The 26,951-nt window shown below is 38.1% G+C and overlaps 1 protein-coding gene across 1 annotated transcript; it reads left to right on the forward strand.

Annotated features, from left to right (window-relative positions):
• The first annotated feature begins 435 nt into the window (after positions 1-435).
• LOC145213322 (SCO-spondin-like) lies at positions 436-26,926 on the forward strand. The gene is made up of 43 exons (XM_080081551.1): positions 436-693; positions 1,078-1,151; positions 2,644-2,795; positions 3,214-3,390; positions 3,534-3,667; positions 4,401-4,504; positions 4,811-5,011; positions 5,546-5,698; positions 6,075-6,230; positions 6,924-7,088; positions 7,323-7,487; positions 7,910-8,059; positions 8,274-8,438; positions 8,750-8,899; positions 9,252-9,407; positions 9,671-9,823; positions 10,099-10,254; positions 10,495-10,647; positions 10,883-11,038; positions 11,327-11,479; positions 11,737-11,892; positions 12,128-12,280; positions 12,452-12,607; positions 12,670-12,822; positions 13,126-13,272; positions 13,527-13,669; positions 16,284-16,405; positions 16,537-16,610; positions 18,152-18,301; positions 19,709-19,855; positions 20,019-20,174; positions 20,537-20,689; positions 21,090-21,239; positions 21,422-21,577; positions 21,839-21,991; positions 23,590-23,745; positions 24,049-24,201; positions 24,684-24,839; positions 25,034-25,186; positions 25,339-25,494; positions 25,554-25,706; positions 26,003-26,149; positions 26,466-26,926. Exons 1-43 carry the CDS (start codon positions 596-598, stop codon positions 26,612-26,614), a joined length of 6,363 nt encoding a protein of 2,120 aa, XP_079937677.1. The 5' UTR covers positions 436-595; the 3' UTR covers positions 26,615-26,926.
• Positions 26,927-26,951: the final 25 nt, after the last annotated feature.

Below are 26,951 nucleotides of genomic sequence, written 5' to 3' on the forward strand. Positions count from 1 at the left end.
TAACAGCCGGAAGATGGTTTAAATGACAGAGCACCGCAGAAGTCGTGTCTAACACGCACATGTTGGCAAATTTAATGCAGCATTTAGTGAATGTTAAGCATCCAACATGAAAAGTTTTTGAGTTTTTTTTTTACTACATTATGTCGAAAGTAGTTTGTTAATGACTAAAATAAAATCACAGCTGAAAGAGTCATCGAGACATGTGGTATTTATAGGAAAAATACTTTGAAATGGAGATCATAATCTAATAGTATCAGTTCAGCGTAAGTGTACCAGAGAGCCAAGTGTCAGAATAAAAGGCAAACGACTGACAGTTTTAAAAATTAGACTGTGAATTGACCATTTACTGTTTCTAGAGAAAGGAAGCTTATAAAGACGTAGACGGTTGATGACAAAACACTAACTAACTTTGAGAAAATTATATTATCACCGATTTTAAACTGAGCAGGCCTAAAAAAAGATTGGTTCCTTTTCATAACAAACTGCTAACACTGCACGTTTTTATCCGTAGATTTTAAAAAGTAACATACAAACTTACTACAGCTAAAGAAAAAAAATCAAGTTACTTCGCAGCGTGTATGGTTTCACAAAGAACATGAAAACGAAACATGGATTTAGTGGAACCGACTTACTTGCTGCTTTGTGTATGTTTGCCGCCATTTACACAGACATCGTAACGTCACAAACCGTGAGGTAAGCTATGATTTCGATGATTCATTGTTGTTGTTTTTGTTGCTCCCTGGCAATGGTAAATAATAAAACGTCAAGCTAACTATAACTACACACGTTCCCTGTGGCTTAAAACATACAAGGTAAAGCGGTTATTGCAAATAAATACTTAAACTCCAGCTATGATGAACATAAATTCATACTGGGATTAGCCCTGAAGCATTCGTGTGGACAAGCGATCACGGTACACTCATATTTAAATCATAATACGCCAGGCCTATTGAAGGCGTTGTACCGAATCAAGCCTGCCTCCCAAGCATTCGGTTTAACGCCTTCAACGGGCCTGGCATACTATGATTTACTTCAACTCTATTAATCTATTAACTAATTGATCACGTTAATTAACAGGTGGTCCATCGAGGCACCCAGGGCTGGAACAAAAGCAGCAGGAAGTCGTTTGATTACTTCCCACCAAATGACAAGTGAGTGATAGATTGCAATAAATATAGCCTAAATATACAAAGGCAAACAATTATGTATGTAGTATGAAACTGTCTTAAAACAAACCTTCTGTGAAGTTTTCGGCATTACGAGTTGCGATTTAATCTACAAGGCAGTGGGAATATACTTACCATATAATAGGGATTTTGTATGGCAAGAAGTTTATTTTGTACCAATAAAATTATCCAAGCTGGTTCAATAACAAATCTTCGATGCTAAAAAACGTAACAAGTCGACAACAAATGGATGTTAACAAAGTAAAAAGACGATCATTTTTTTACAAGTGTGTGGTAAAAAGCTTAGCTTAAACCGTAACAAAACAATCGGGTGAAAATACTATTAAGTCAGGATTCCTGTGTAGACATAAATTCATTCCCTGACAATAAGTTTTCAAATTAACAAAGCGTGCATACCGAAACTGAAACAAGAAGTAACTTAGTTTTACTGGTGGTGTCGCCATCCCGGCCGCAAATACTAGATTCTTGAGATATTTCATTAAGTCGTCCAATGACAATGCACTGTTTGCTCAAAATAATCTCGGCAACTTTTCTCTGTGTTTGATGAGTCACTGCATCAAATGTTTACGATCAAAGATCAACTATATTAGGCAGACCGAAGCAATCACAAATGCCTCTGTGAGTTTTGGGCGAGTTTTCCTGGTTAGGACATCAAAAGCAAAGGCAGAAACCAAAGGGGTCAGATGCCGAACTTGATTAAAACAACAAATAAGCACACGGAGAATATTTGCAACAACCCCGTGTGTTCATTAGTGCGTCATTCTCCTGGTTAAGGTGTCCCGTATGTCGAAACGTCTGTTACTTCATAATAAAACAGCAATATTGTTATAACAGTAGGGCTGACAGCAAGAGAAGGATAAATCTGCTCTCTGCAGTTTACTTTGGGTTGGGACACCAATAACTTAAATGCACAAACGCATGCATACTTGTACGGGTGTTTTAGTTAGACATGCTAATAACCTGACATGTGACGTTATACACGTTCCGGCCTGTCGTACACTTCTTTTTGATCAGGTTTTTAAAATGTACATTTGCATACAACGCACCGCCGCACTTCCATTTTAGGTGGACATTTAGAGCGCCTTGGATCAGTGTTAATAACTTTCAACAAACACTGAAATTGTGATTTAGAGCTAAACCCTAACACTATCCGTCATAAAACAAATTATATATAACGGCTACCATGATTAAAACAACTAGGCTATGTCCCACAGAAGTCAATGCTAAGTTAAATATAGGTCTATGTCCCACAGAAGCAAAATTACTAAGTTAAATATAGGTCACTATTGCACGCAAGGACAAGATAATATTGAACTGAATCTCCAAGGTTAGAAAAAGCCCAACCAAGGACAAATGGCAAATTTTCTTAGTTATGCTACTTTCATGTACACGTTAAGTTGGTCGTAAACAGTTTTCAATGCCTAAACGAATATCGCTAACGGAAGTAATCTTACAGCTTCGCTCAAGAATGCGATAGTGGACGCGCACAATTCAGCCCGAAGCTCAGCAAACCCTCCACCAGCTGACATGATGAAGATTACGTGGAATGACGACCTTGCAAGGATTGCCATCGCTTACGCAAAGACATGCACGTTTGGAATTAACAGGGTAATTTGACATTTTTGCAGTCATTTTAAGCCTGGATTGTTGTTGTTCAAAAAAATTGTGTAGGGATTCAACAAAAAAAATTATGTTTCGTATATCTTTTGATATCCAAAATAAACAAAAGAGATTTCCATACACGATTGAATCCTTACAATCCTTACCCATTAATTGTATTTCTTTATTATTTTTTAAATATGGAGACCCTACAGGCAGGAAATTGCCTAGATTAGAAAAAAAAAAGCCAAGATCTTATGTATTTACTTCACCTTATTGTAAACATTTTAACAATCACGGTTCTGGTCACCAGCTCAAACCAATAAAATGAAATAGAATCACAAACCCAATTGTTTAATGTCGCGTGCACATTCCTTAAACACAATTATTTATTCCATGATCAACAAACTGAAAACTTTCGGTGCAGGCCAAAAAATTACAGCGGTTTAATCGCATCGAGGAAAACATCTACGTGTCGACAGGAATCACGTTTGGAAACCAGTGGGCAACACAAGCCACTGGAAGATGGAACGAGGAGGGAAAATACTACAACTACCAAACAAACAAGTGCACTGCCACAGACAGATGTAAAAGATACACGCAAGTAAGAATCACCTTGAAACAAAGTTTGGTGCTTATGTATCTCTGTGCATATAAATGAGTCACATAGACCTGTGTGTGGGCACAGCGTGTACATCTAAAGTTGCTTACATTGAATAACGCCATGTAAAACCTGTGTTAACGCAGATGGTATGGGGACCAACATTCAAGGTTGGTTGCGGAATCAGCAAATGTTCAGCGGTCAAAGTTGGCCGACAAACGTGGACAGATGCGACCATCATGGTTTGTGATTACGCTCCTGGTGGAAACTGGATTACAAGGTGAGAAACCAGCACAACGTTAAATTTGAAACCAGAAAATAACAATCTTTAAACGCAGGTCGCGGTAGAACAGTGGTTTTTAGGCTTTTTCATCCCGCGACCCGCTCTCCAAATTGACCATATTTTTTTAGACTTTAAACTCGTTGGGGCTGTTATAGAAGAACCAAAATACAGAAGTATAACTGTAAAGTCAATATTTATTTTTTTAGTTATAGGTGTTTTACTAAAAAATGTCGGGGATATTTTACTTTTTATAGTTTATAAAAGTCTTTCGCGACTCCCTTTACAGGAACAAATGACCCTCACGGGGTTCGCGACCTACAGGTTATAAACCAACTGCTCTGCAACATAATCAAAAAAGAATACAACCCAGAACCAACTTTAAAAACCAAAAAAAAAACTGTATTACCATTTCCTTAATATGCCATTACTAGTTAACCGTATTATGAAGCCAACTTTCTCAACACAGACCCGCAGTACTACTTCTGCTCTACAAAAAACTCATACTTTACATGTGCATTTGTAAGTTAAAATTCTTCCATCCCTGATACGTCGCGTTATGACATACCAATGAGACTAACAAATGTTGTAGCATGTGGTGGGATTCGAACTCACAACCTTTTTAGGATGTGGTTGGAAAAGTTTATATCTATTGCATCCTTTCCACAATAAATTAAGGTGAAATTTAAAAACTTGCGGCAACAAAGTAAAATTTCATTTTGTCAATCTTTAGGCGTCCATACGTTACTGGACCAGTTTGTAGTGAATGCCATGCAACAGACAGATGCGTCAACAACCTCTGCACCAATCCAGCGAGAGATTCGGCAACTCCGCCAGGTTGGTAAAAAGCACACTAACCATCAAACGAAGTAGACTACTTGGACTTAACGTTCGTGCAAAACATTGAGTCATTGATCATTTTCATGAAATTACTTTTTTGTAAATACCATTTTTTATTTGTAAAACATCGTTGCACCAACTGAAACTGCACGCCTAACTCAACACGCAAAACCATCGACTTGAAACATTTGGTTTGCTTTCGCCATGCAACAGAAATTTTGCCTAACTTACAGACCGTCTTTTTTCTAATTTGTCTCCAACAAACAAAGCGTTAGAAACCTAAACAGTTTGTTTTTGTGTCAGTTGCCGCTTGGTCTCAGTGGACAACTTGGACAGCTTGCTCAAAGACATGTGGGGTCGGTGGTACGAGACGTAGAAGCCGATATTGTAACACATTCTACACCAGAGACTGCTTAGTGCCTGGGAGATACAGTCCATCATCAGATGTGGATAACAAATGTTCGATAAACATTCCATGCACTGGAGGATCACAACAGGCGGGAAGTAAGGATCACTTTGTTATGATCTTTTGTTTATTAACGCGAAAAACTAATACTGAACTACAACAAAATAAAGACTAGCTGGGTTTCGGGATTACATCTGTGAAGCCTATGTCGTAAAGGTTTTACTTAGACCAGTGGTTCCAAACCTTTTTCTTTGCTGCACCCCTTTCAAATCACCAACCAATTTTCGCACGCCCCTGGGTTTTTGTATTTATATGGAATACACCTAACCAACCTTAGTGATTCAGCATCCCCGCACCCCCTAGGAACAGTTCTCGCACCGCTGGTTAAGAACTCCTGACTTCTTGTCTAGCTCATCCTCGAGCCTAAATGCCTACACTTCCGTGTCTTCACAAACCAATTGGTTTTAATGCACCAAAATTCATTATGGTCACTTAAGCAAATTTGGTAACTCAAGAAATTCAGTTTAGAAGATTTGGAATTTAAAAAGCATCAAGTAGTCAAAAAATTCAAACACAAAATAGGCACCTGCAGCAAGAAGCCTTTGCTTAACTTTCCGCATTAACGTTTTCAGGTTGGGGCCGATGGGACAGCAACTGGAGCACTTGTTCAGCAACTTGCGGAGGCGGACAAAAATCCAAAACCAGAACTTGCAGCACCGGAAGGCTGTCAGACTGCACAGGATCCAACAGAATAAGTTTTCCATGCAACGGTAGACCCTGCCCAGGTACGTTCCTTGGCTCTTGTACAAAAAATAAGGAAAATTGTGGATATTCTACTGCAGATAGATACTGGTAAGGGCGTATCTTATGAGACGTCGAAACGTCGATTAATTTGCAATAACAATTTCCGGGACGAGTAACAATTGTTTATTTCTGTATGCAGTGATGAGATTCAATTTTGTTTTGTCAGCTGGTTCTATCACAAAAGTCATAATTTTCAGCCGGTGCTGTTACAAAAGTCCATTGACAGTAACAAGTAATGCTAACCGGTTCGTTGATCTCATAAAATTTCGTGTGACGGTTCTAAAGAACCAGTGCGAACCGGCTGAATCCCACCACTGACTGTATGCCTGGCAGCAAAGCTTAATAAAGTATTTGTAGGTTGGAACGACTGGAGACCTTGGGAAGGTTGTTCACAATCATGCGGTGGTGGAACCAGGATTCGAACCCGCGCCTGTAGTACTGGAACCGACACCGATTGCCAAGGTTCCGCAAGTGAAACGGGCAACTGCAACACGCAAAGATGTCAATCATCCTGTAAGTTTTATCAATAAACAGAAGATATTTCCCTAAGCAGGCTCTATCCAAATGGCATCACGCTTTGCTATAACACAATCCTTATAGACCACAAAACCAGTGAAACGTTGCCACAAATAGCAGCAAAATTTACAGACACATTGCACGACAATTAAGAGTAAATCTGGCCACAGCTCATCTATACAGACTTTCCTGTCACGAGTACAGATGGCGTGTTATGACCGGATGAGAGGGGCGTGCGTTGACGGACTGATTGATATAAAGTTAGATATACGGCCGTGTGCAAAATGTTGTCCACTTTAATGTAGAATAGAAAAGTAAATTGTAACTACAAGAAAGCAATGCATAAAAGGAAGAAAAGGTCATAAAAGACCTTGCATTTAAGAATATCCTTTTCAAAAATCAATTTTATGCACGTATCATAAACAGTTTATTAGTAGTACTTTCTTGAATCTGGCTCGCCTGGCCAATGTTTGTTAAACAAGCAAATGTCTGTCACCAAGCATCGTCATTAACAACCATAGATTTGTTTATCTGTTATCACGCAGAGTATTGCATGTCACTTTATTTATTACACAGTCCTAGCCCTCAACAAATGTACAGGTATTGAAAACGAACAAAATCCTATCAAAAATAGTATTAAGCATCATCCAAAACTTTGTTTATCAGCTACAACACGGTTATTTTTCGCAGCCACATCTCAGGGTACATGGGGTGCTTGGTCAGCTTGGGGAAGTTGTTCGGCAACTTGTGGATCATCAACAAGAAAAAGAACGAGGAGATGCTCAGGAACATGCAGAACAGGCCTGGCAACTTCGCAGGAGGCTTGCACTAAACCTGCATGTCCAGCGGCTGCACGTAAGTACTAAAGTACATTTGGTCAACAAACAAAAAACGGTCGAATGACAAATTGGAAGTTTCGCGATTAGCAGTAGGTATTTGCCGCATAAAACTTTATCTTTCACTATTTTTGTAAACAACATCTAGCTTAAATCACTTACATATCGAGAACTAGCAACAGCAACTCGCTAGTTTAGGTGTAAGCCTTGTCGGATCGTTTCCAGAAATATAAGGTTCCGAACCTATGTTTAGGTTTCTCACAGTGGACCCAATGGTCGGCCTGTTCAAAGACTTGCGGGGCAGGCGTAAGCACCCGAAACCGACTTTGTATAAAACCACAAGGTTCTACAGCAAGATGTCAAGGATCTGCCACCGGCCAGAAGACTTGCCAGAAAGCAACTTGCGTCCAAAGAAGAAGTAGGTTTGATTTCTGCTTGATAACTTTATCTGTTAGGTTTTTAGGATAATTAAATGTTTGATGGAAAATTAAACTTTGTCCAACGATTCGAGTACGGGAAAAAAGGTTAAGAATAATGTAGCAACTAAACGTGCGTCTATCTAAATCATGGTAAAGTTTTATACAAATACTTCATGTGCATTATGAGTAAACTATTCGCCAACGCATTTATGAAAACTATAAACAAACAACTAGCGCCCGCAGTAGAACCAAATTGTTGTACAGCTGAGTTTGTAATCAATGGTGAAATAATGAAAAGTAATTAACACAAATTTCTTATAGCAATAGTGAGACCGAAATTGCAACCAGTCGGTGCCAGGCCTGTGCTACACACTAGTTTTAAAAAGTCAGTAAAGACAACGAAGTTATTTTCCTCGTGTAGCTTGGAGTTCGTGGAGGAAATGGGGATCTTGTTCTGTCACTTGTGGATCTGGAAGTCAGACAAGAACTCGAACTTGCTCTGCAGGAAGCGGACCAACGTGTCCAGGTTCTTCAAGTGATAGAAAAACTTGCACGAGATCAGCTTGTCCAAGTAAGTACAACAAGCCTGCATAAATATGCCACCAACATCCCAGGTTTTATGCATACTCCAAAATAAATTTATACAGCAGATTAATATACTGGAGTAATGCAAAAGTAGCGGATATGTTAGGCTTACAAGCAAAATATAAATCAAGAGTGATGTGCTACAACAACTTCTGCATTGTGACAAGTTACCAAAGATAAACAATTCTAATTTGGTTTAGGATATTCACAGTGGACCCAATGGTCGGCCTGTTCAAAGACTTGTGGCACAGGAACTAGCGCACGTAGCCGCAATTGTATTAAACCCCAAGGTTCTACAGCAAGATGTCAAGGATCGGCCACAGGCCAGAAGCCTTGCCAGAAAGCAACTTGCGCCCCAAAAAGAAGTAGGTTTCCTTCTGCTTGATAACCAAATATCTGAAATTTAGGGCCGTAAAAGTTGCCAAATTAATCTAAAACCAATAAAGAATAAACCGTTGAGAATAACGTAGTAACTGGAACACAACACTAAAAAGTTAATGTGTTCATCAAATTGAACATCTTTCCAACAACTATATAAATATGGACCCAAAGCACAATTCAAAGCAAGACTTCATTCGTATTATACGCTATTCTTCTCTAAAAATGATGAAAATTATACCCATAACATTTACAGCAGAATTATTTAATTGCAAAACTGTAAACTTATATTCTATAGCTTGGAGTTCGTGGAGGGACTGGGGATCTTGTTCTGTTACATGTGGATCTGGATCTCAGACAAGAACTCGAACTTGCTCTGCAGGAAGCGGACCATCGTGTCCAGGTTCTTCAAGTGATAGAAAAACTTGCACGAGATCAGCTTGTCCAAGTAAGTACACGGTTATGGAAACAGTAAGCAACTAACAACCCCTAATTTCTGAGACATATCAACAATCACAAAGAAAACTACAAATTGATAGGCTAAATAACACAAAGGATATCCAATTCACAAGCGCATCCACTTGCGAGTTAAACTAACGATAAAGTGTATGTAGCTGTAGCGCATTTTGGCTCTCATCCACCAATTGTGCCCGACACTTTTATACGCTCCATAACGTTTCAACGTTCTGCAGCTATTTCCGGCTTGGTGATTGTTTTGGTGCAATTGTGTCGCTATGTTGTCTTTCACCAAGCGGAATAAACTCAACTAAACTAGATTGGACAATATCTTTGTGTCACAGCTTTAAGCAATTGGAGCCGATGGAGCAGTTGTTCTGTAACTTGCGGAAGTGGGCAACAAGAACGAACCAGATCATGTAGCAGCGGAAGGGAAAGCGATTGTTCCGGGTCGAAAAGAAATACTAGGCCATGCACACTGACCGCTTGTACCACATCTAGTAAGGATACAAAAATACTGCGCAAGTCGCAAGTTTGCCTTAGTTTCTGCAAAAAATGGGTGCATTTTCCCTCTTTAGCAAATTTATTTAACAAAAGTACCGCAAAAAGTGGCTGCTTAATTGTCTGAAAATTAATCATTACTACTTCCCTGGATCGTCGCAGTTGCTTTACTTGAAAGGAGATTTTTTTAATAAGAAAAGATTTACTACTTCTTTGTTAGTCATAGTTTAAGCATTCTTATACAAAACATTTTTGCTTGTAGGATGGGGAGTGTGGGGCACGTGGAGCGCTTGTTCAAGGTCATGCGGGTCAGGCAGACGAAGCAGGAGTCGGACATGTAACCTTGGCAACAGCGGACCGACCTGTCAAGGACTTTCTGTGGAAAGCCAAACTTGTAACAGACAAACATGTCCATGTAAGCTTAGTCAACTAAAGTAATAAAGAAAACTTGCATGCCACACCTATTTGCACACGACAGAGTCCGTTCTTTATATTTCTACACACCAAAACGTTTAGGCCATCAATACGAAACGCAAGACCAACGAGAAGCATTTAACTGACATTATAGTACAAGGCAGACACAACAATGTTTTAACCACGCTCTCACAGACAATTATATACACATAACATACCGTATAAGGCCACGATTAACCTGCTTACCTTCATAAAAATACACGTTTGTGATTCTAGCATTCTCCAAATGGACGACCTGGAGCAAATGCTCAAAGACGTGCGGACCAGGGACAAGAGAAAGAAGTAGGAGGTGCAGTAGCGGAAGGACAACGGATTGTAGTGGAGAGCCAACACAATCAGAATCATGCAACGATGTGAAATGCACAGTCAGCAGTAAGGACGACTTATCTTTCCATTGACTTTAGTGGGCATTGCTTAATTAGTAGACAAGAAATGTGGTCATTCAATCAGTGGTCGGCAAGCACATCCAAAAGACTATGGATAATAAACAATATTTTCAATTATTCGGTCAATGGCATCACGTTGCCTATATAGCACACATAATCAAAAACCAGTGCAATTAAACATATAAAACCAAATTTTATAATTTAACGCAACTTTTAATCATTTAAGGTTGGACTCAATGGACACTTTGGACGTCCTGTACTAAAACATGTGGCACAGGAAATCGACAAAGAACCAGAACTTGTACCAAAGGCAACAGCGGTCCAACTTGTGCTGGGCAGGGGACATCAAGAATCGCCTGCAACTCAAGGGTTTGTCCAAGTGAGTATCTGAGTTGGCCAGAAGTAATCTTGTTCGCCACAAAAAAGAAAATTAATTAAAACAAAAAAAAACTTGATTTTTGTAATCGAACTTTTCGAATTTCGAAAAGGTTCACTCAGTAACATCTTGAGCAGCTGTAATATCCACTGTAGACCTGATTTTGCCAAGACTTGTGGCTTTTTGGCTTGTGCATACAGCTTTTACGGTACAACAACTGACCAGACATCATTCTTAGCTTTTGATCCCTGGGGTCAGTGGAGCCAGTGTTCAGCCGCATGTGGAACTGGCGAACAAACTAGAACAAGAACTTGCAGTTCAGGAAAACCTCAAGAATGTCAGGGAAACTCTGAAGATAGAAAAGTATGCAGACAACCAACATGCCAAACTTCAAGTAAGCAAGTCCTATGTTATGATATGAAAGCAATTGTGGCCACTGCTTGACCACCCTAATTTAAAGCATTTTGTTTCCATTGTAAAGCCTTCTCACAGATTGTGTTTTGGAACTTGTTTGCAAAAATATGGCCTTTTTTTATTTTGTACAACAAAACAACATAAATTTAAACACTCTTACAGAGCATCGAGCAGAACTTTAAAAATCCTCACACAATACAACATACCCTTATTTAAACTCAACATAATTGTGGACACCTTCAAAGATACAATTCTTTTGTTATGACAGAATGGGCTCCTTGGGGATCTTGGACACAATGTTCAAAGAGCTGTGGTGGTGGACAATACACCAGGAAACGAACTTGTGATGAAGGCAATAGTGGTCCAACCTGTGTAGGAGTCACAACAGACTCTGGAAAATGCAACACCCAAACATGTCCAAGTAAGAAGGATTGAGCCAAAATAGAAGCTAGTTACAATCAACACAAAAAAACTTGACAAAAAAATGATAATGTTTTAAGCAACAAAAATATGCATTGTAAAAATCATCATTTGAAATATCTGCTGCAAAAAGTCTTCTTGTTCAATATAATTTCAAGGCTATTGTATAACTTTCTCCACAGTCTTCAACATGTATGATTACCGAATGCAGAACTTGGAGTAGTAAAGGTTTTTAACATGCTACAAACTTTTATTCAGCATTTCTACCATGGCAAACATGGAATGCATGTTCAGTCACATGTGGCAGTGGGACAAGAAGTCGTTCAAGGTCATGCAGTTCAGGAATTTCAAGTGACTGCACAGGACCAACAAGCGCTACAGAAACTTGCAGCAAACCTTCATGCTCACTCTCAGGTAACCTCAACAATTTCACAATATTTCTTAAAATTGCACCAAGGTAGCCAATTCCTTACATCATGTCACTGCATAACTGATGCTCTGACAACTGTGTAGATTTAAATGGGATTTAATTAATCAAAACACATGGAAACAATTTGCTCATTGAGACGCCCTGTTTATGTAATATGTATGAAAGCTTTATCACTGCAAGCTTTTTTTCCCATTATAACACATCCTGTATTGAATATAGTGTGGGGAACATGGCAGACATGGAGTGGCTGCAGCCATACTTGTGGATCAGGAAGCAAATCACGCACAAGGGTGTGTCAAATTGGAAACAGTGGCCCACCTTGCCAAGGATCTAGATCAGATACTGATGTGTGCAATGTAGCACCTTGTCCAGGTAATAAAAACTGTTCTGAAGTCAAATTCACTTTTAAAGGGTAATAATGTGTTGCTTTTTTTTGCCACATTATGGTCGATAGCAAAAACAAGTATTTTAAGTAAAATAGATAGCTGCCTTTTTAAAACTGTTTTATTGTAACATTACTGTTAATTATAAATTATTTTTTAGCCTTCAGTCCCTGGTCTGATTGGTCCAAATGTCCTGTAACTTGTGGAGTAGGAACAATTTCAAGAAGTCGAGCCTGCAACACTGGTGTGAACTCAGACTGTGTTGGAAATCATACAGAAAACAACAAATGCACCAAGCCGAAGTGTGCAGTATCAGGTAACACACTTTCACCCAAAAAAATTAAGAACTTTAGGTGCAACGTTTGTAATGTGTTATAGCCTGGAGTCCATGGGCACCTTGGAGCGACTGCACACAAACATGTGGAACTGGTACTAAGACTCGATTAAGAGTTTGTAACCGTGGTGCTACTGGCACAAACTGTGCAGGTTCATCAACTGATCAACAAAACTGCAACTCTCAAGCATGCCCATGTAATGAGTTTTTTTACTGTATTTTGGTTTAAAATATATATATGTAGTATAACTAACTACTTATCTGATTCAATTTAATGAATGCAAACATTTTTAATCCTAACAAGCATGTTTTGCGTTGATAAGTGAAGTTAAAAAGTGACAATACAACTTAAAAATACCAACAATATTTCATGGTAGACCTAAAACTTGATGTTCTTTTATTTAATTTTATTTTAATTAAAGTTGCCAATAACTATAACAGATCACAATCCTTTAAACAAACAAAAAAAGACAAAAAGCTTACCAATATTTTCTTTAAAGTGTTCAGTCCATGGACTTCATGGTCAACTTGCAGTGTAACTTGTGGTCAAGGTCAACTATCCAAAACTCGCACTTGTTCAACCAGAAGAGAGAAAGACTGCAATGGCCCTACTGTCATGGTAAAGTCTTGCAGTGTTCCTATCACCTGTGAGTAAACATAACAAACAAGAAATTGTTTAACACTCTTGCATTCTATGTGGTTAAATGCTAAATGCACATGCACATAATTTGTAAACACTACATGTCTATACAAACAAAATTTTGTAAGTTTTTAAATCAGCTGAAAACAGCTAATAAGGTCACACTTAAGTCCTGATACAAAATATGTAGTAGTTCCAGTGGCGCCCATCTTTATTGGACTTAATTTGAAAAAAACTAAACCTGTTTAACATATCTTACAGGTGCAACAACTGGAAATACAACAGCTAATCCAAACAATGACAAACAATTTGGTGGCGGGACCACAACAACATCAAATTGCCGAAAAAGTGTTTATTCATTTTTCTTGATATTTTTGTCCTTTATAGTTTCGTCTAGTCTTTCTTTCTGATTTTTCACTTATTTTTTGTGCCAATGTAAGAATACGTGACGATTAGGAAAATGCCATAATAAAACAATCCCGCATATTTGCCTAAGGAAATCTTAGTACTTTTAAGTTTATGCAAATAAAAAACATTAGATAAGTTGTTTATACATTATTGCTTCTGTTAAAACATTGCATGATATATTTTTCATTTCATTTCTACCTGTCATTGCCTTACTTTTTTTAATTGTGCTTTAAATATTCGCACCCACTGAACAACATAGACTGTATTGTTAATAAAACATTTCCTACGTCTATTAAATCGAGTCACAGAAACAAAGTGTTAACACTTACTACTAAGAAAGAAAAAAAAATGCGACAAAACCATGTAAAGATTGTTGTTAATGCTTGGCGCCATTTCATTGTGGTCAGTCAAGCAAAACGGTCAAAGGCCAAAGCATGACATGTAGGGCATCCGGCCCAAGACGTGGTGTGGAAATTGGAGAAGATATTTACTGCGTTTCGTGCGATGTGTGTAAGACATTTGTAAATGTTATGTTTGTTGTTTTTCAGTAGACAAAAAATTTTTTTTAAACAATTAAGACATAGATGAATAGCTGGGATCGGCCCTGAAGCGTCGATGCAGACCAGCGATTACGGCACACTCATACATAAATCATAGTAAGCCAGGCCTATTAAAGGCGTTGTCCGCCGGTCACTAAGCATTCACCACCATATCGCAAGACGTAGGCTAGCAAAATCTAGCCTGCGGTTGGATTCGAACCCACTACAGTAGTCTTTCCGGGACTCACCTTGCCATATGGTGGTGAATGCTTGGTGACCGGCTGACAACGCCTTTAATAGGCCTGGCCTTTAAAATTCAAGAAAATCATTCAGATATTTCAGGGTTCATCTGTGTAACTGAATCGTAAGAAGTTTGTGGGACCATAGGACAAAAATATTTATGGACAATTGGGGTGAGTAAAGGCCCGTTTAAGGCCCGTTTACACTAGCGGCGCCTAACCTAACCTTGCGACCCCTCCCGTTTACACTGCGATTATCGGTGCGTACCTAAGATTACTAAATAATATACTAGACGTCTTTTTTAGCTCACAGCAACTGTCTATGACCATAAATCACCACATAAATTTATTGTTACCTATTTTAGATCGAAAAAGCTTTGTTTCAATCTAAATTAAATCATATTTTGTTAGTAAACATGATTTTGCATCTTGGTAATCATACAGGATTGTTCTGGATGTTGTTGTATAGATTGGTGGAATGTTTATCTCATTTTCATGTTTATATAACATGTAGTCCGCTGTGCTAGGGTAAATGAACATTTTAAATGCAATTAATTACAATATTTAAACACAATAAAACACAACATGCAATCATAACCACGTAATAAATACTTAAATTGAAGGCAAAGAGCGTGCCATCATTTATTTTTAGCAAATAAACCAACTTTTTTAAATCAGAAACCCGCACACAGCGATAACACAAATCGTTTTGCGCAGGTTCAAGCAGCTCGATACGCAGAAAAACGCTCGGTAGGCGATCGCTCGCTCATTTCTACGAGACTTGAGCGCCCGAAATCAGTGAAGCGCGAAACCAGACAGAAAAAATGAAATAAACAAACTTACGCAGGTTTGAGCGAGCGCGATACGCATAGTGTAAACGAGCCTTTACACTATGCGTATCGCGCATAGTGTAAACGGGCCTTAACACATTAAACTGAAAGATTTGTCTAGGATAAAAGTGCCAAAGATATCACAAGAGACTGTCCATTTGTGTAATTATGACCAAATGACATAAGACAATAATATGCACAAAAAGCCTAGCGCCGAATTAAAACAAATCATGATTTATTTGTAACATTAATCTTCAATCCTTTACCTGAAACATTCCAACAATCCAGGAAGTAACAATTTACAGTCACATAACAATCAAAGAACCTAACCAAAGCGTCCGTTTCCATCCGAGAAACCATCTCTCAAAACTTTATGGTTGCGGCACTCCAGTTTGTTGGAAGTAATAGGCTGAAAAGCCATGAGACCTTATATAGGTCGAAACAGTGTATACTGTCTGTAGCTTATGATGTATAGGCTATGGAAGCTTTTACATGAGATGGTTTAAATGACAAAGTACTGCATAAGTCCTTTGGGACATTTCCTGCAGCGTTTAGTAAATGTAAAGAAACACAGTAGTTCGTTGGTGACCAAAATAAAACCGCAGCTCAAAGTGCTATTGAGTCATGTGGTGTTTGAGCCAAAACGACGTTGAAATGAAGTTCATCACCCAAGCCAAGCGTCAGAAGAAAAAAGCAGACAACAAAAAGTTCCATAATCCTGATCCGTTTTTTTTTTAGTTTTACAAAGACAGGCATTGGCCCGTGGGTTGTGTTTCTAAAGAGCAGCTTGCAAAGGCGCATTTGCCAAAACCATTAAGTTCAAACGTAGATAGTTGTTGACAAAAGATATTCATAACTTTGAAAGTCTGTGTGTAGCTTTCACTTTTTTTTAAATATGGATGCCAATTTGTGCTAACATTACGCATTTCTTTTCCGTAGACGTAAATGTTTTGAAAAGTAACATCCAAACTTAAAGCTATCTTAAAACAATTTCTTTGGCAGCGTGTGCATGGTTTCACAAACAACATGAAAACGAAACGCGGATTTAGTGGAACCGACTTACTTGCTGCCTTGTGTTTGTTTGCCGCCGTTCACGCAGACATCGTAACGCCACAAACCGTGAGGTAAGGTATGATTTTTGGCAATGATAAATAATAAAACGTCAAACTAAGTACGGTAAGTACGTTACTTGGGACAAGGCAATTACAAATGAAGACTTTAACTCTATTAACTAATTGATTACGTTACATAACAGGGGTTCCATCGAGGCAACCAAGGCTGAAACAGAAGTAACAGGAAGTCGTTTGAATACTTCCCATCCCATGACAAGTAAGTGATAAATTACTAGAAATATATACATAGAAAAGCAAACAATTATGTTCGGGATTGAGCTGCCGAGGTTAATTGTCGCATGACGAGTACCGATTAAACGTACAAACTGGTGTAAACAAACCCAAATAGCAATTAACAAGGATTCTGTATGGCAAGAAGTTTATTTTTTACCAACAAAGGATGTTAATAATAAAAATAATATAAAACGACACACAATTTTTACAAAGTGTACAGTATACTATACTCGCGAAACACCATGCGTTATTATGACATTGTCACAGTATACGCGCTTAAATTTTTTGTTTAAACATCATTCATGTGTATAGGCTATAGCCTACCCGTCAAGAGGTCAATTAGATTTTTTTTAAAGGGGGTCGCTGAGCAAGAAAGTTTGAGAAGCCCTGTAGAATAGCGTCTCAGCTTAAACCTTAACAAAACAACGTGGCCAAAACCATTTAATTAGGATTCCCGTGAATACATAAATTTCCTTTTTGACTATAAGTTTTTGCAATTCAGTATAATGTCCATGTCGAAATGGAAACAAATAGTTGTAGTGTCGCCATCCACTGGCGCGGATCATGTTTCTAGAGATGGGTTATTATTATACAGTCGGTCAACAGATTGTTTGCTTGAAATGTTCTTGGCAACTTTTCCGTGTGTCTGATGAGTTACCGCAGCAGTTGTTCACGATAGAAGGTCAACTATATTAAGAAGTTCAAAAGTCTCTGCCAGTTTCGAGCGAGTTTTTCCGGTTATGACATCATAAGCAAATGCCAAAACTAAATAGGTCACATGCCAAACATGCATGAAACATGAACTTAACACAGGGATAAAATTTGCAACAACGACGTGTTTCTTCGTGAGTCATTTTCCCGTTTGACGCGTCGAAACGTCTGTTGCTTTATAACAGTAACACTGGTCCAATGTAACTTGTAAAATTTACATATTCTGTTTTCACAATTACAAGAGTAAAGTTTGACTTTAGGCAAAACGAAAGGCTTGCGCTTGCTAGTTTCTTTCAATTTTCTTATACCACTGGTTAACCTGCCATACCCCTGATGCGCTTGATAAGCAATCCTGCATCATCCAATTTCACTGCTTGCGTGTGTTCCTTTATCCATATAATTTCGTTATCTTCTGCATAGTTACGGAACAATAAATTATCTTCAGCGCAGACACATATAACAATGTCTTTATTTTTGCATTTTAATGGTCATGATATGAACCCGCATACATGCACGTGCAAACTTGCATTGGTGCTTGGATTAGACATGGTTATAACCTGACACGTGACGTCATACACGTTCTGTACGATGGATAATTGAACTGCGGTTAGTTTGGAAAAAAAGAGGTTAAAAACTGAGTTTATAATCAATAGTGAGATGTTGGAAAATAATTGATACAAAGTTATTTTAGTAATTTAGTAAAACCAAAGTTGCAACCAGTCGGCTAACGGACCCGTGCTGCACACGAGCTTCGCATAAGTTTGTGGATAAAGCAAAGGTTTGGATGTGTACGTAAACGCAGGCAATATTTAGCTTGGAGTTCGTGGAGGAACTGGGGATCTTGCAACGTTACTTGTGGATTTGGAACCCAGACAAGAACTCGAACTTGCTCTGCAGGAAACGGAACATCGTGCCAAGGTTCTTTAAGTGACAGAAAAAATTGCACGAGACCAGCTTGTCCAAGTAAGTTCAACAAGCCTGAAGAAATATGCCGCTAACAGTCCAGGTTTCATGTGGCTTCAAAATAAATAAACGCTGAGTTGGTTGAAAAAATGCAAAGGAGGCGGGCATGTTATGATTACCAGCAAAATTAAAACAAGAATGCGTAACAATAATGTTAAAAAGTTGAGCATAACTCGCTTTGGTGTTGCCATGCTAAACAACAAAACACTCTTGTTTGATTGCAGTCTGTGTTTATTTTTAGGGCACTAAATGTAGCCAAATTTATCTTAAACCGACAATCACGGCAAAACATTGAGAATATTAATACAAGGTAAAAACGTAAACGCAAAGTTTATGCCAAAAGGTTGGTGGGGTCATGCAATTGAACATGATTGCACCAACTATATAAATTATAAATGCTGACCCGAAGCACAATTTAAAGCAAAACTTCATTCGTATAATGCAGTGGTCTTCAACCTGTGGGTCGCGACCCCAAGTGGGGTCGCCTAAACTTTTTCTGGGGTCGCTATTAATTCAATCTATCGGCTTTTAAGTTCTTTACCAAAAAAATGGCACGTTTTGTCCCAGTTCGCAACCTTTGCTCATGTTTTGCAGTACATCTTAGTACCTCGTGTCAAAATCTAATCATTGTGATGCAATAGTCTACATAAAAAAACGTTATCCAACCCATTGTTACGCGATAAAGACTCATGAATGGCTTATTGCAGGGGTCGGCATCCCCTGGCACGCGTGCCAAGGCTGGCACGCGAGGTGGTTTTTCATGGCACGCCAACCGATTTCCGTTTTTATATTGAAGTAACAATTTAACCAGTTACACAGCTTGTTTTCAGTTTTTATCATGTCATTGTCTTAAAATTCAGCCCTATGTGCACAAAACACTCTGGTTTCTCATTATTATTGATATCTGCTGGCATGCGCCACTATTATTTAGAAAAACGTTGGCACGCGAGGTCATTAACACATGGAAATAACACGTAAATTGGCACGCCTCACCTAAAAGGTTGCCGACCTCTGGCTTATTGTGTCCAAAATAATACAGCGGGTATAGGGAAAAATACATAAATTAACTGATTTCCGCAAACTGGTATGGCCAAATTTAATAAAACTTTTGGGTTCTAACATTTGAGCGTAATAATGCACACTGAATGCTAATATTTGAAGTCTACTTGAAAATTAAGCGGGTATATTTACATTAAAAATAGTTTCAGTTTCGGCATTACCCCCATCGGAAAAAATGGGGTCGCGTGTAAATGCTGTTTCAATTTTCTTTTAAATTGGGGTCGCTTTCAAAAAAGGTTGAAGACCACTGGTATAATGTACCACCTTCGCTAAAAATGAAGAAAAACAGACTTTTAACGTTTACAGCAGAAATGATTGTTCGTAGAAATGTAAACTTCTTTTCTACAGCTTGGAGTTCGTGGAGGAACTGGGGATCTTGTTCTGTCACTTGTGGATCTGGAAGTCAGACAAGAATTCGAACTTGCTCTGCAGGAAACGGGACATGCCAAGGTTCTTTAAGTGATAGAAAAAATTGCTCGAGATCAGCTTGTCCAAGTAAGTACAAAGTTATCGAAAAATATGCAACTAATAACCCCAATGTAATCAATCCCAAAGAAAAATGAAAGTTAATTAGCTAAAAAAAGCAAAAGATATGCAATCCACAAGCGCAGTAACTCGTGAGCCAAATTAACGTAAATAGGATAATTTTTTGTCACAGCTTTAAGCAATTGGAGCCGATGGAGCAGTTGTTCAGCAACTTGCGGAAGTGGACAACAAGAACAAACAAGATCATGTAGCAGCGGAAACGATAGCGATTGTTCCGGGTTGAAAAGAAAAACTACATCATGCACACTGATCGCTTGTACAACATCAAGTAATGATACAAAACACCAAAAACAAGCCCTACATAACAACCAGACAGGATGTGAACAAGAAAAATGCTTTCCGTTAATATATTTTGTGCATTTTTCTAAAATGCGTTTTTAACGGATTTTAATTAGTAGACAAGATATGTGGTCATTTAAGAGAGGAAATCAGCCAATCAGGAACGCCAAAAAACTATGGACAATAAATAGTGCTTTGTATGAGACGGAGTGTAACTATGGACAATAAATAGTTCTTTCTATTATCGGGCTTATTGAATTACGCTGCCCACAAACCACACACACGATCAAAATTCAGTGCAGTTAGATATATTAAACCAAACATTATGTTATAACTCATACAACTTTCAAGGTTGGACCCAATGGACACCCTGGACATCCTGTAGTAAAACATGTGGGAGAGGAAATCGTCAAAGAACGAGAACTTGTACCAAAGGCAATAGTGGTCCAACTTGTGTTGGGCAGGGGACAGGAACAATCGCCTGCAGTACAAGGGTTTGTCCAAGTGGGTATTTGAAGTGGCTAGAAGTAGTCTTGTTTGGTAAACAAATAATTTGTTTGAGTAAAAGAAAAGCTTTTTTGGAGAAAGGAAAATAATACGCAACTAAACATGTTTCTGTTTAAATCATGGACAAACTAAAAACGTTCAAGGCCTTCATACTTCATACGCATTATAAGTAACTGTCCACCAACAAAACTATAAACAAACGACTAGCGGCAACAGTAGAAGTAACTTGTTGCACAACGGAGTTTATAATCAATTGTAAAATGTTGGAAAGTAGTTAATACAAAGCATTTTTAGTCATTAAATACACCCAAAGCTGCAACCAGTCGGCTGACAGGCCTGTGCTGCCACGGGCTTCGCAAAAATCATTAAAGGAAACGAAATTATTTTCCTTATGAAGCTTGGAGCTCGTGGAGGAAATGGGGATCTTGCACTGTCACTTGTGGATCTGGAACTCAGACAAGAACTCGAACTTGCTCTGCAGGAAGCGGAACATCGTGTCGAGGTTCTTCAACAGACAGAAAAGCTTGCACAAGAACAACTTGTCCAAGTATGTACAAAATTATGGAAAAATATGACTCCAATGTTATCAATCCCAAAGAAAAAAAGAAAGTTAATTGACAAAACAGACACAATAATGAGCTCTTACACGGAGTTGAATACATAACATACTATAAAGTCATGAATAACTTGTCTACCTAGATAAAAAAAAATTATGGTCTGCGATTCTAGCATTCTCCAAATGGACAATCTGGAGCAGATGCTCAAAGACGTGCGGACCAGGGACAAGAACAAGAAGTAGGAAATGCAGTAGTGGAAGGTCAACCGATTGTAGTGGAAAACGAAGACAATCAGAATCATGCAACGATGTGAAATGCACAGTCAGTCGTAAGTAGGCCTACGGCTTATCTTTCCACAGAGTTGAGTGGGCATTGCCCAATTAATAGACAAGGAATGCGGTCATTTAAGAGAGGAAATCGGCCAGCCAGGGACGCCAAAAACACAAAGACAATAATTAGTGCTTTCAACTCAACTCATTTATCGGGCGTATTGCATTACATTGCCCGCATACCACACACACGAGCAAATAAACAGTGCAGTTAGATAAATTAAACTAAACATTATGTTATAAATCATGCAACGTTCAAGGTTGGACCCAATGGACACCCTGGTCGTCCTGTACTAAAACATGTGGGAGAGGAAATCGGCAAAGAACGAGAACTTGTACCAAAGGCAATAGTGGTCCAACTTGTGCTGGACAGGGAACAGCAACAGTCGCCTGTAATTCAAGGGTTTGTCCAAGTGAGTATCTGAGATGGCTAGAAGTAATTTTGTTTGGTGAACTAAAAATAAAATTAATTTGAACAAAAGAAAGGTTTTTTGAATACAAGAACAGTTTACGCAACTAAACATGTTTTTGTTTGAATCATGGTCGAACCAAAAGCGTTTTAGGCCATTATAGGTAAAAACTAGAAGGATTTCCTATATATTTCATGCATTCTATCATATTTACCGATTTACAATACACATCATTTATTCTACACACATGAGGTGTTTATGGGAATTGATTACGCTAAAAAAATATTCCGGTTATTTTCAGACTCTTAAGGACAAATTAGCAGAAAGCATCAAACGAAACTTTAAAGGTTTTGTCCATATTCTTTATAAATCATAATATTCTCATACATATACAAAAGTAGTAACAAAGAACAGTATGCTAACCTAATAAACCATATAGCATTGCCGCGCTAAATCAGCTGATTTCTAAGTACCGAAACGACTGCCTCGTAAAACGTCTGGCCATGAGTGAAGCAGAGCATAGATCTCCCGCTCTGTAATAAACCGCAGCAATCGTAGACCATTCACTTTCTTGGGCTTTCTGTACTATAGTGCATGAAGGTTTACATATTCAGGATTGTAAATGTGACCAGTCGACTGATCAGGCTAAAAATGTATTTACTAAACGAGGAACCCACGGCAAACAATTGTTTAAAATTTCAGCACATTAGGGCTTGTATTTCGGAACTTCGGGACCGGTAAACCGAAAAACAAATATTTCGGAGTTATGGGGTGAATCTAACTAAAAGGTACAAAATACTTTGGGATACTTTACAATGCACCGACAAACAAAGTATGAAACTCCTGGATCATGCACTATAGTACGTAGAGCCGTTTTCAAAAATTTACGGTTTGGGGGCCTGTGGGTGAACCGCTGGGTCACCCGGGGTCAAAATTTGGGAGAATCAAATTTGAATAAATTCCTATCATGTGTGTGAATCTAAATACGTTTGAAGCAAAAAAATACGGACAAAAACAATGTGTCCCCTTCAGGGAAAGGGATCCAAAAAAACGAAAACACTAAGTTGGTTGAAGAAATGCAAAGGAGGCGGGCAAGTTATGATTACTAGCAAAATTAAAACAACAATGTGTAACAATAATGTTAAAAAGTTGAGCATAACTCGCTTTGGTGTTGCCATGCTAAACAAAAATACACCCTTGACCCCAATCACGGTAAAACGCTGAGGAGTCGGGCGTGTATCCTTGGCAACAGCGAACCGGCTTGTCAAGGACGTTCTGTCGAAAGTAAAACTTGTAACCGACAAACATGTCCATGTAAGTTAAGGCAACGGTAGGAAAAAAGGAAACTTGCAAGCTTTACACAATTTCAAAATAGGATCATTGGTACATTTGATTGCTCTAAAAACAAACCTATTACCCACAGCAGAGTCAGTTCTCCACATTTGTACACACAAAATAATTTATTTAAAGCGCAAGACCTACAAGAAGTAATTAACTTGAGAATAAAAAAACACGCTCTCACAGGTATCATTAAATACATAACATACTAAGATCATGATTAACCTGCGTACCTTCATAAAAAAACATGTTTGTGATTCTAGCTTTCTCCAAATGGACAACCTGGAGCAGATGCTCAAAGACATGCGGACCAGGATTAAGATCAAGAGATAGGAGATGTGGTAGTGGAAGGACGACCGATTGTCGTGGAAAACCAAGACAATCGGACTCGTGCAACGATGTGAAATGCACAGTCAGCCGTAAGTACGGCCTGCAGATTATTTCATAGGTGTCATAAAAATCCTTCCATTCGACTTATCTTATCGTTTCACAGACTTGAGTGGGCGTTGCTTAATTGTTAGACAAAGAAAATGGTCATTTAGGAGAAAAAAATCAGTGGTCGGCGAATCAAGGACACCAAAAAACTATTGACAAATAATTAAAATTGTCAATTATTCGGCTTATTGCATTACGTTGCCACACACCACACACATAGAAAATACAGTGCAGTTAGACATATTAAACTAAATTTTACGATATAAAGCAACTGTAAACCATTCAAGGTTGGACTCAATGGACACTTTGGACTTCCTGTAGTAAAACATGTGGGAGAGGAAATCGGCAAAGAACGAGAACTTGTACGAAAGGCAATAGTGGTCCAACTTGTGCTGGGCAGGGGACAGCAACAGTCGCCTGCGTTTCAAGGGCTTGTCCAAGTAAGTATATGAATTGGCTAGAAGTAATCTTGTTTGGTGAAAAAAAACTAATTTGAACAAAAGATAGGTTTTTTTACAAGTTTTCTGTCCACAATTTACCAAAACTTGATTTTGTATGCAAACTCTTTGAATTTTTAAAAGGTTACCTTTCACTCGGTAACATCACCAAACATGTTCAAGTAAAAAGGATTGAGCCAAAATAGATTTTAGTTACCTTCACCACTACAAATTAGGTGAAACCACAAAATGATTGATGACATTAATAATGTTTTTAAGCAATAAAAAATATGTGTTGTGAAAACCAACAAAAATACATGTTGCAAAAAGCCTTGTTGTATAATATAACTTCGAAAGTCTTATTTTAACATTACTTCACCTCAAAGGTTAAACAAGTATCAAGTCCACAGTCTTCGCCATGTATGAGAACGCAATGTAGAACTTGATGTAGTAAAAGTTTTAACATTCAACACACTTTTATTCAGCATTCCTACCATGGCAAACATGGAATGCATGTTCAGTCACATGTGGCAGTGGGACAAGAAGTCATTCAAGGTCATGCAGTACAGGAATTTCAAGTGACTGCACAGGATCAACGAGCTCCACAGAAACCTGCAGCAAACCTTCCTGCTCACTCTCAGGTAACCTCAAACATTTCACAATACTTTCACAATAAAATCTTTCTGATGCTCTGCTAACTGTGTGGATTTGAATTGGATTTAATCAATCAAAACACAAATTGTTCTTTGCGAAACTTTGTTTGTATAGTACATGGGAAAGCGTTACCCCTACAAGCTTTATTCCAATTACAACATGTGTCCGGTACTTCATATAGTGTGGGGATCATGGCAGACCTGGAGTGGTTGCAGCCATACTTGTGGATCAGGAAGCAAAACACGCACAAGGGTGTGTCAAATTGGCGACAGTGGCCCACCTTGCCAAGGATCTAGATCAGATACTGATGTCTGTAATGTCCCACCTTGTCCAGGTAAGAAAAAAAATCTGCAATTGTTTTTTACTTTTAAAATTTTTTAATGTGTTGCTGTTTTAGCTACAGTCAATAGAAAAAATAATCTGTTTAAGTAAGGAAGATAGTTTCCTTTTTCAAAACCGGTTTGCAACATTACTGATACAATTTAGCATTCAGTTCCTGGTCTGATTGGTCCAAATGTCCTGTAACTTGTGGAGTAGGAACAATTTCAAGAAGTCGAGCCTGCAATACTGGTGTGAACTCAGACTGTGCTGGAAATCATACAGAAACCAACAAATGCACAAAGCCGAAATGTGCTGTATCAGGTAACACATTATCACAAAAACAAAAAAACTTTAGAGATAACTTTTGTAATGTGTTATAGCTTGGAGTCCATGGGCACCTTGGAGTGACTGTACACAAACATGTGGAACTGGTACCCAGACTCGATTGCGCATTTGTAACCGTGGTGCATCTGGCACAAACTGTGCAGGTTCATCAACTGATCAACAGAACTGCAACTCTCAAGCATGCCCATGTAATGAGTTTTACTATATTTTGATTCAAAGTATATGTGGTATGACTAATTAGTTATAATATCTGATTTAATGGCATAAATGCAAACATTTTTCACATCAAACATGCATGTTTTGCATGAATAAGTAATGTTAAAAAGTGTCATAACAACATTGAAAAAATGAAATATTTCATGGTACAGTCAAAATTAGATGCTCTTTCATTTAATCGCTTTTGTAAGTTACCAATAAACATACCAAATCACAATCCTTAAAACATATAAAAAAAGAGAAAACTTACCAATCTTTTTGGTTGAAGTGTTCAGTTCATGGACATTATGGTCAACCTGCAGTGTAACTTGTGGTCCAGGCCAACTATCCAAAACTCGCACTTGTTCAACCAGAAGAGAGAAAGACTGCAATGGCCCTACTGTCATGCTAAAGGCTTGCAGTGTCCCTATCACTTGTAAGTAAACATAACAAACAAGAAATTGTTTAATACTCTTGTATATTATGTAGTCTATAGCTGAAATACTGTGTGCATGCATATAATCTGTAAACTTTTAAGTATCTGTGCAAAATTGTGTAAGTATGTAAATAAGCTGACACCAGCTGATAAAGTAACACAAGCCCTGATACATAATATCATATGTAAAAGTTATGGTGGCACCCACCTTTACTAGTTTTAATTGACAAGGTGTAACTTTCGGTTTTAGTGCATTTGTTTGTTATGGTGCTTGTTACCAACCAAATAAACTAAACCTGTTTAACATATCTTACAGGTGCAACAACTGGAAATTCAACAGCTAATCCAAACAATGACAAACAATTTAGTGGCGGAACCACTACAACATCAAATTGCCAAAAAAATGTTTGGTCATTTTTCTTGTTGTTTTTGTCCTTTACTGTTTCGTTTAGTATTCCTTTCTGATTTTTCGCAAATTAACACTGTTACTTTTTGTGCCAATGTAAGAATATGTGACGATTGAGAAAATGTCATAATTTAACAGTCCCGCATATTTGCCTTGGAAAGGAAAACCTTAGTACTATCAAGTTTATGCAAATAAAAAACATTACGGCAGTTGTTTATACATTGTTATTTACGCTAAAAACATTGTATGATACCTTTTTCATTTCTACATATCATTTGCTTACTTTCTTTATTTGTGCTTTAAAATTCGCACCCACTGAACAACATAGACTGTATTGTTAATGAAACATTTCCTGCGTCCATTAAATTAAGTCACAAAAGAAAGTTTGAACACTTA

This window comes from Phallusia mammillata, chromosome 2, assembly GCF_965637545.1.
Source record: "Phallusia mammillata chromosome 2, kaPhaMamm4.hap1.1, whole genome shotgun sequence".
In the NCBI taxonomy this organism is placed as follows: domain Eukaryota; kingdom Metazoa; phylum Chordata; class Ascidiacea; order Phlebobranchia; family Ascidiidae; genus Phallusia; species Phallusia mammillata.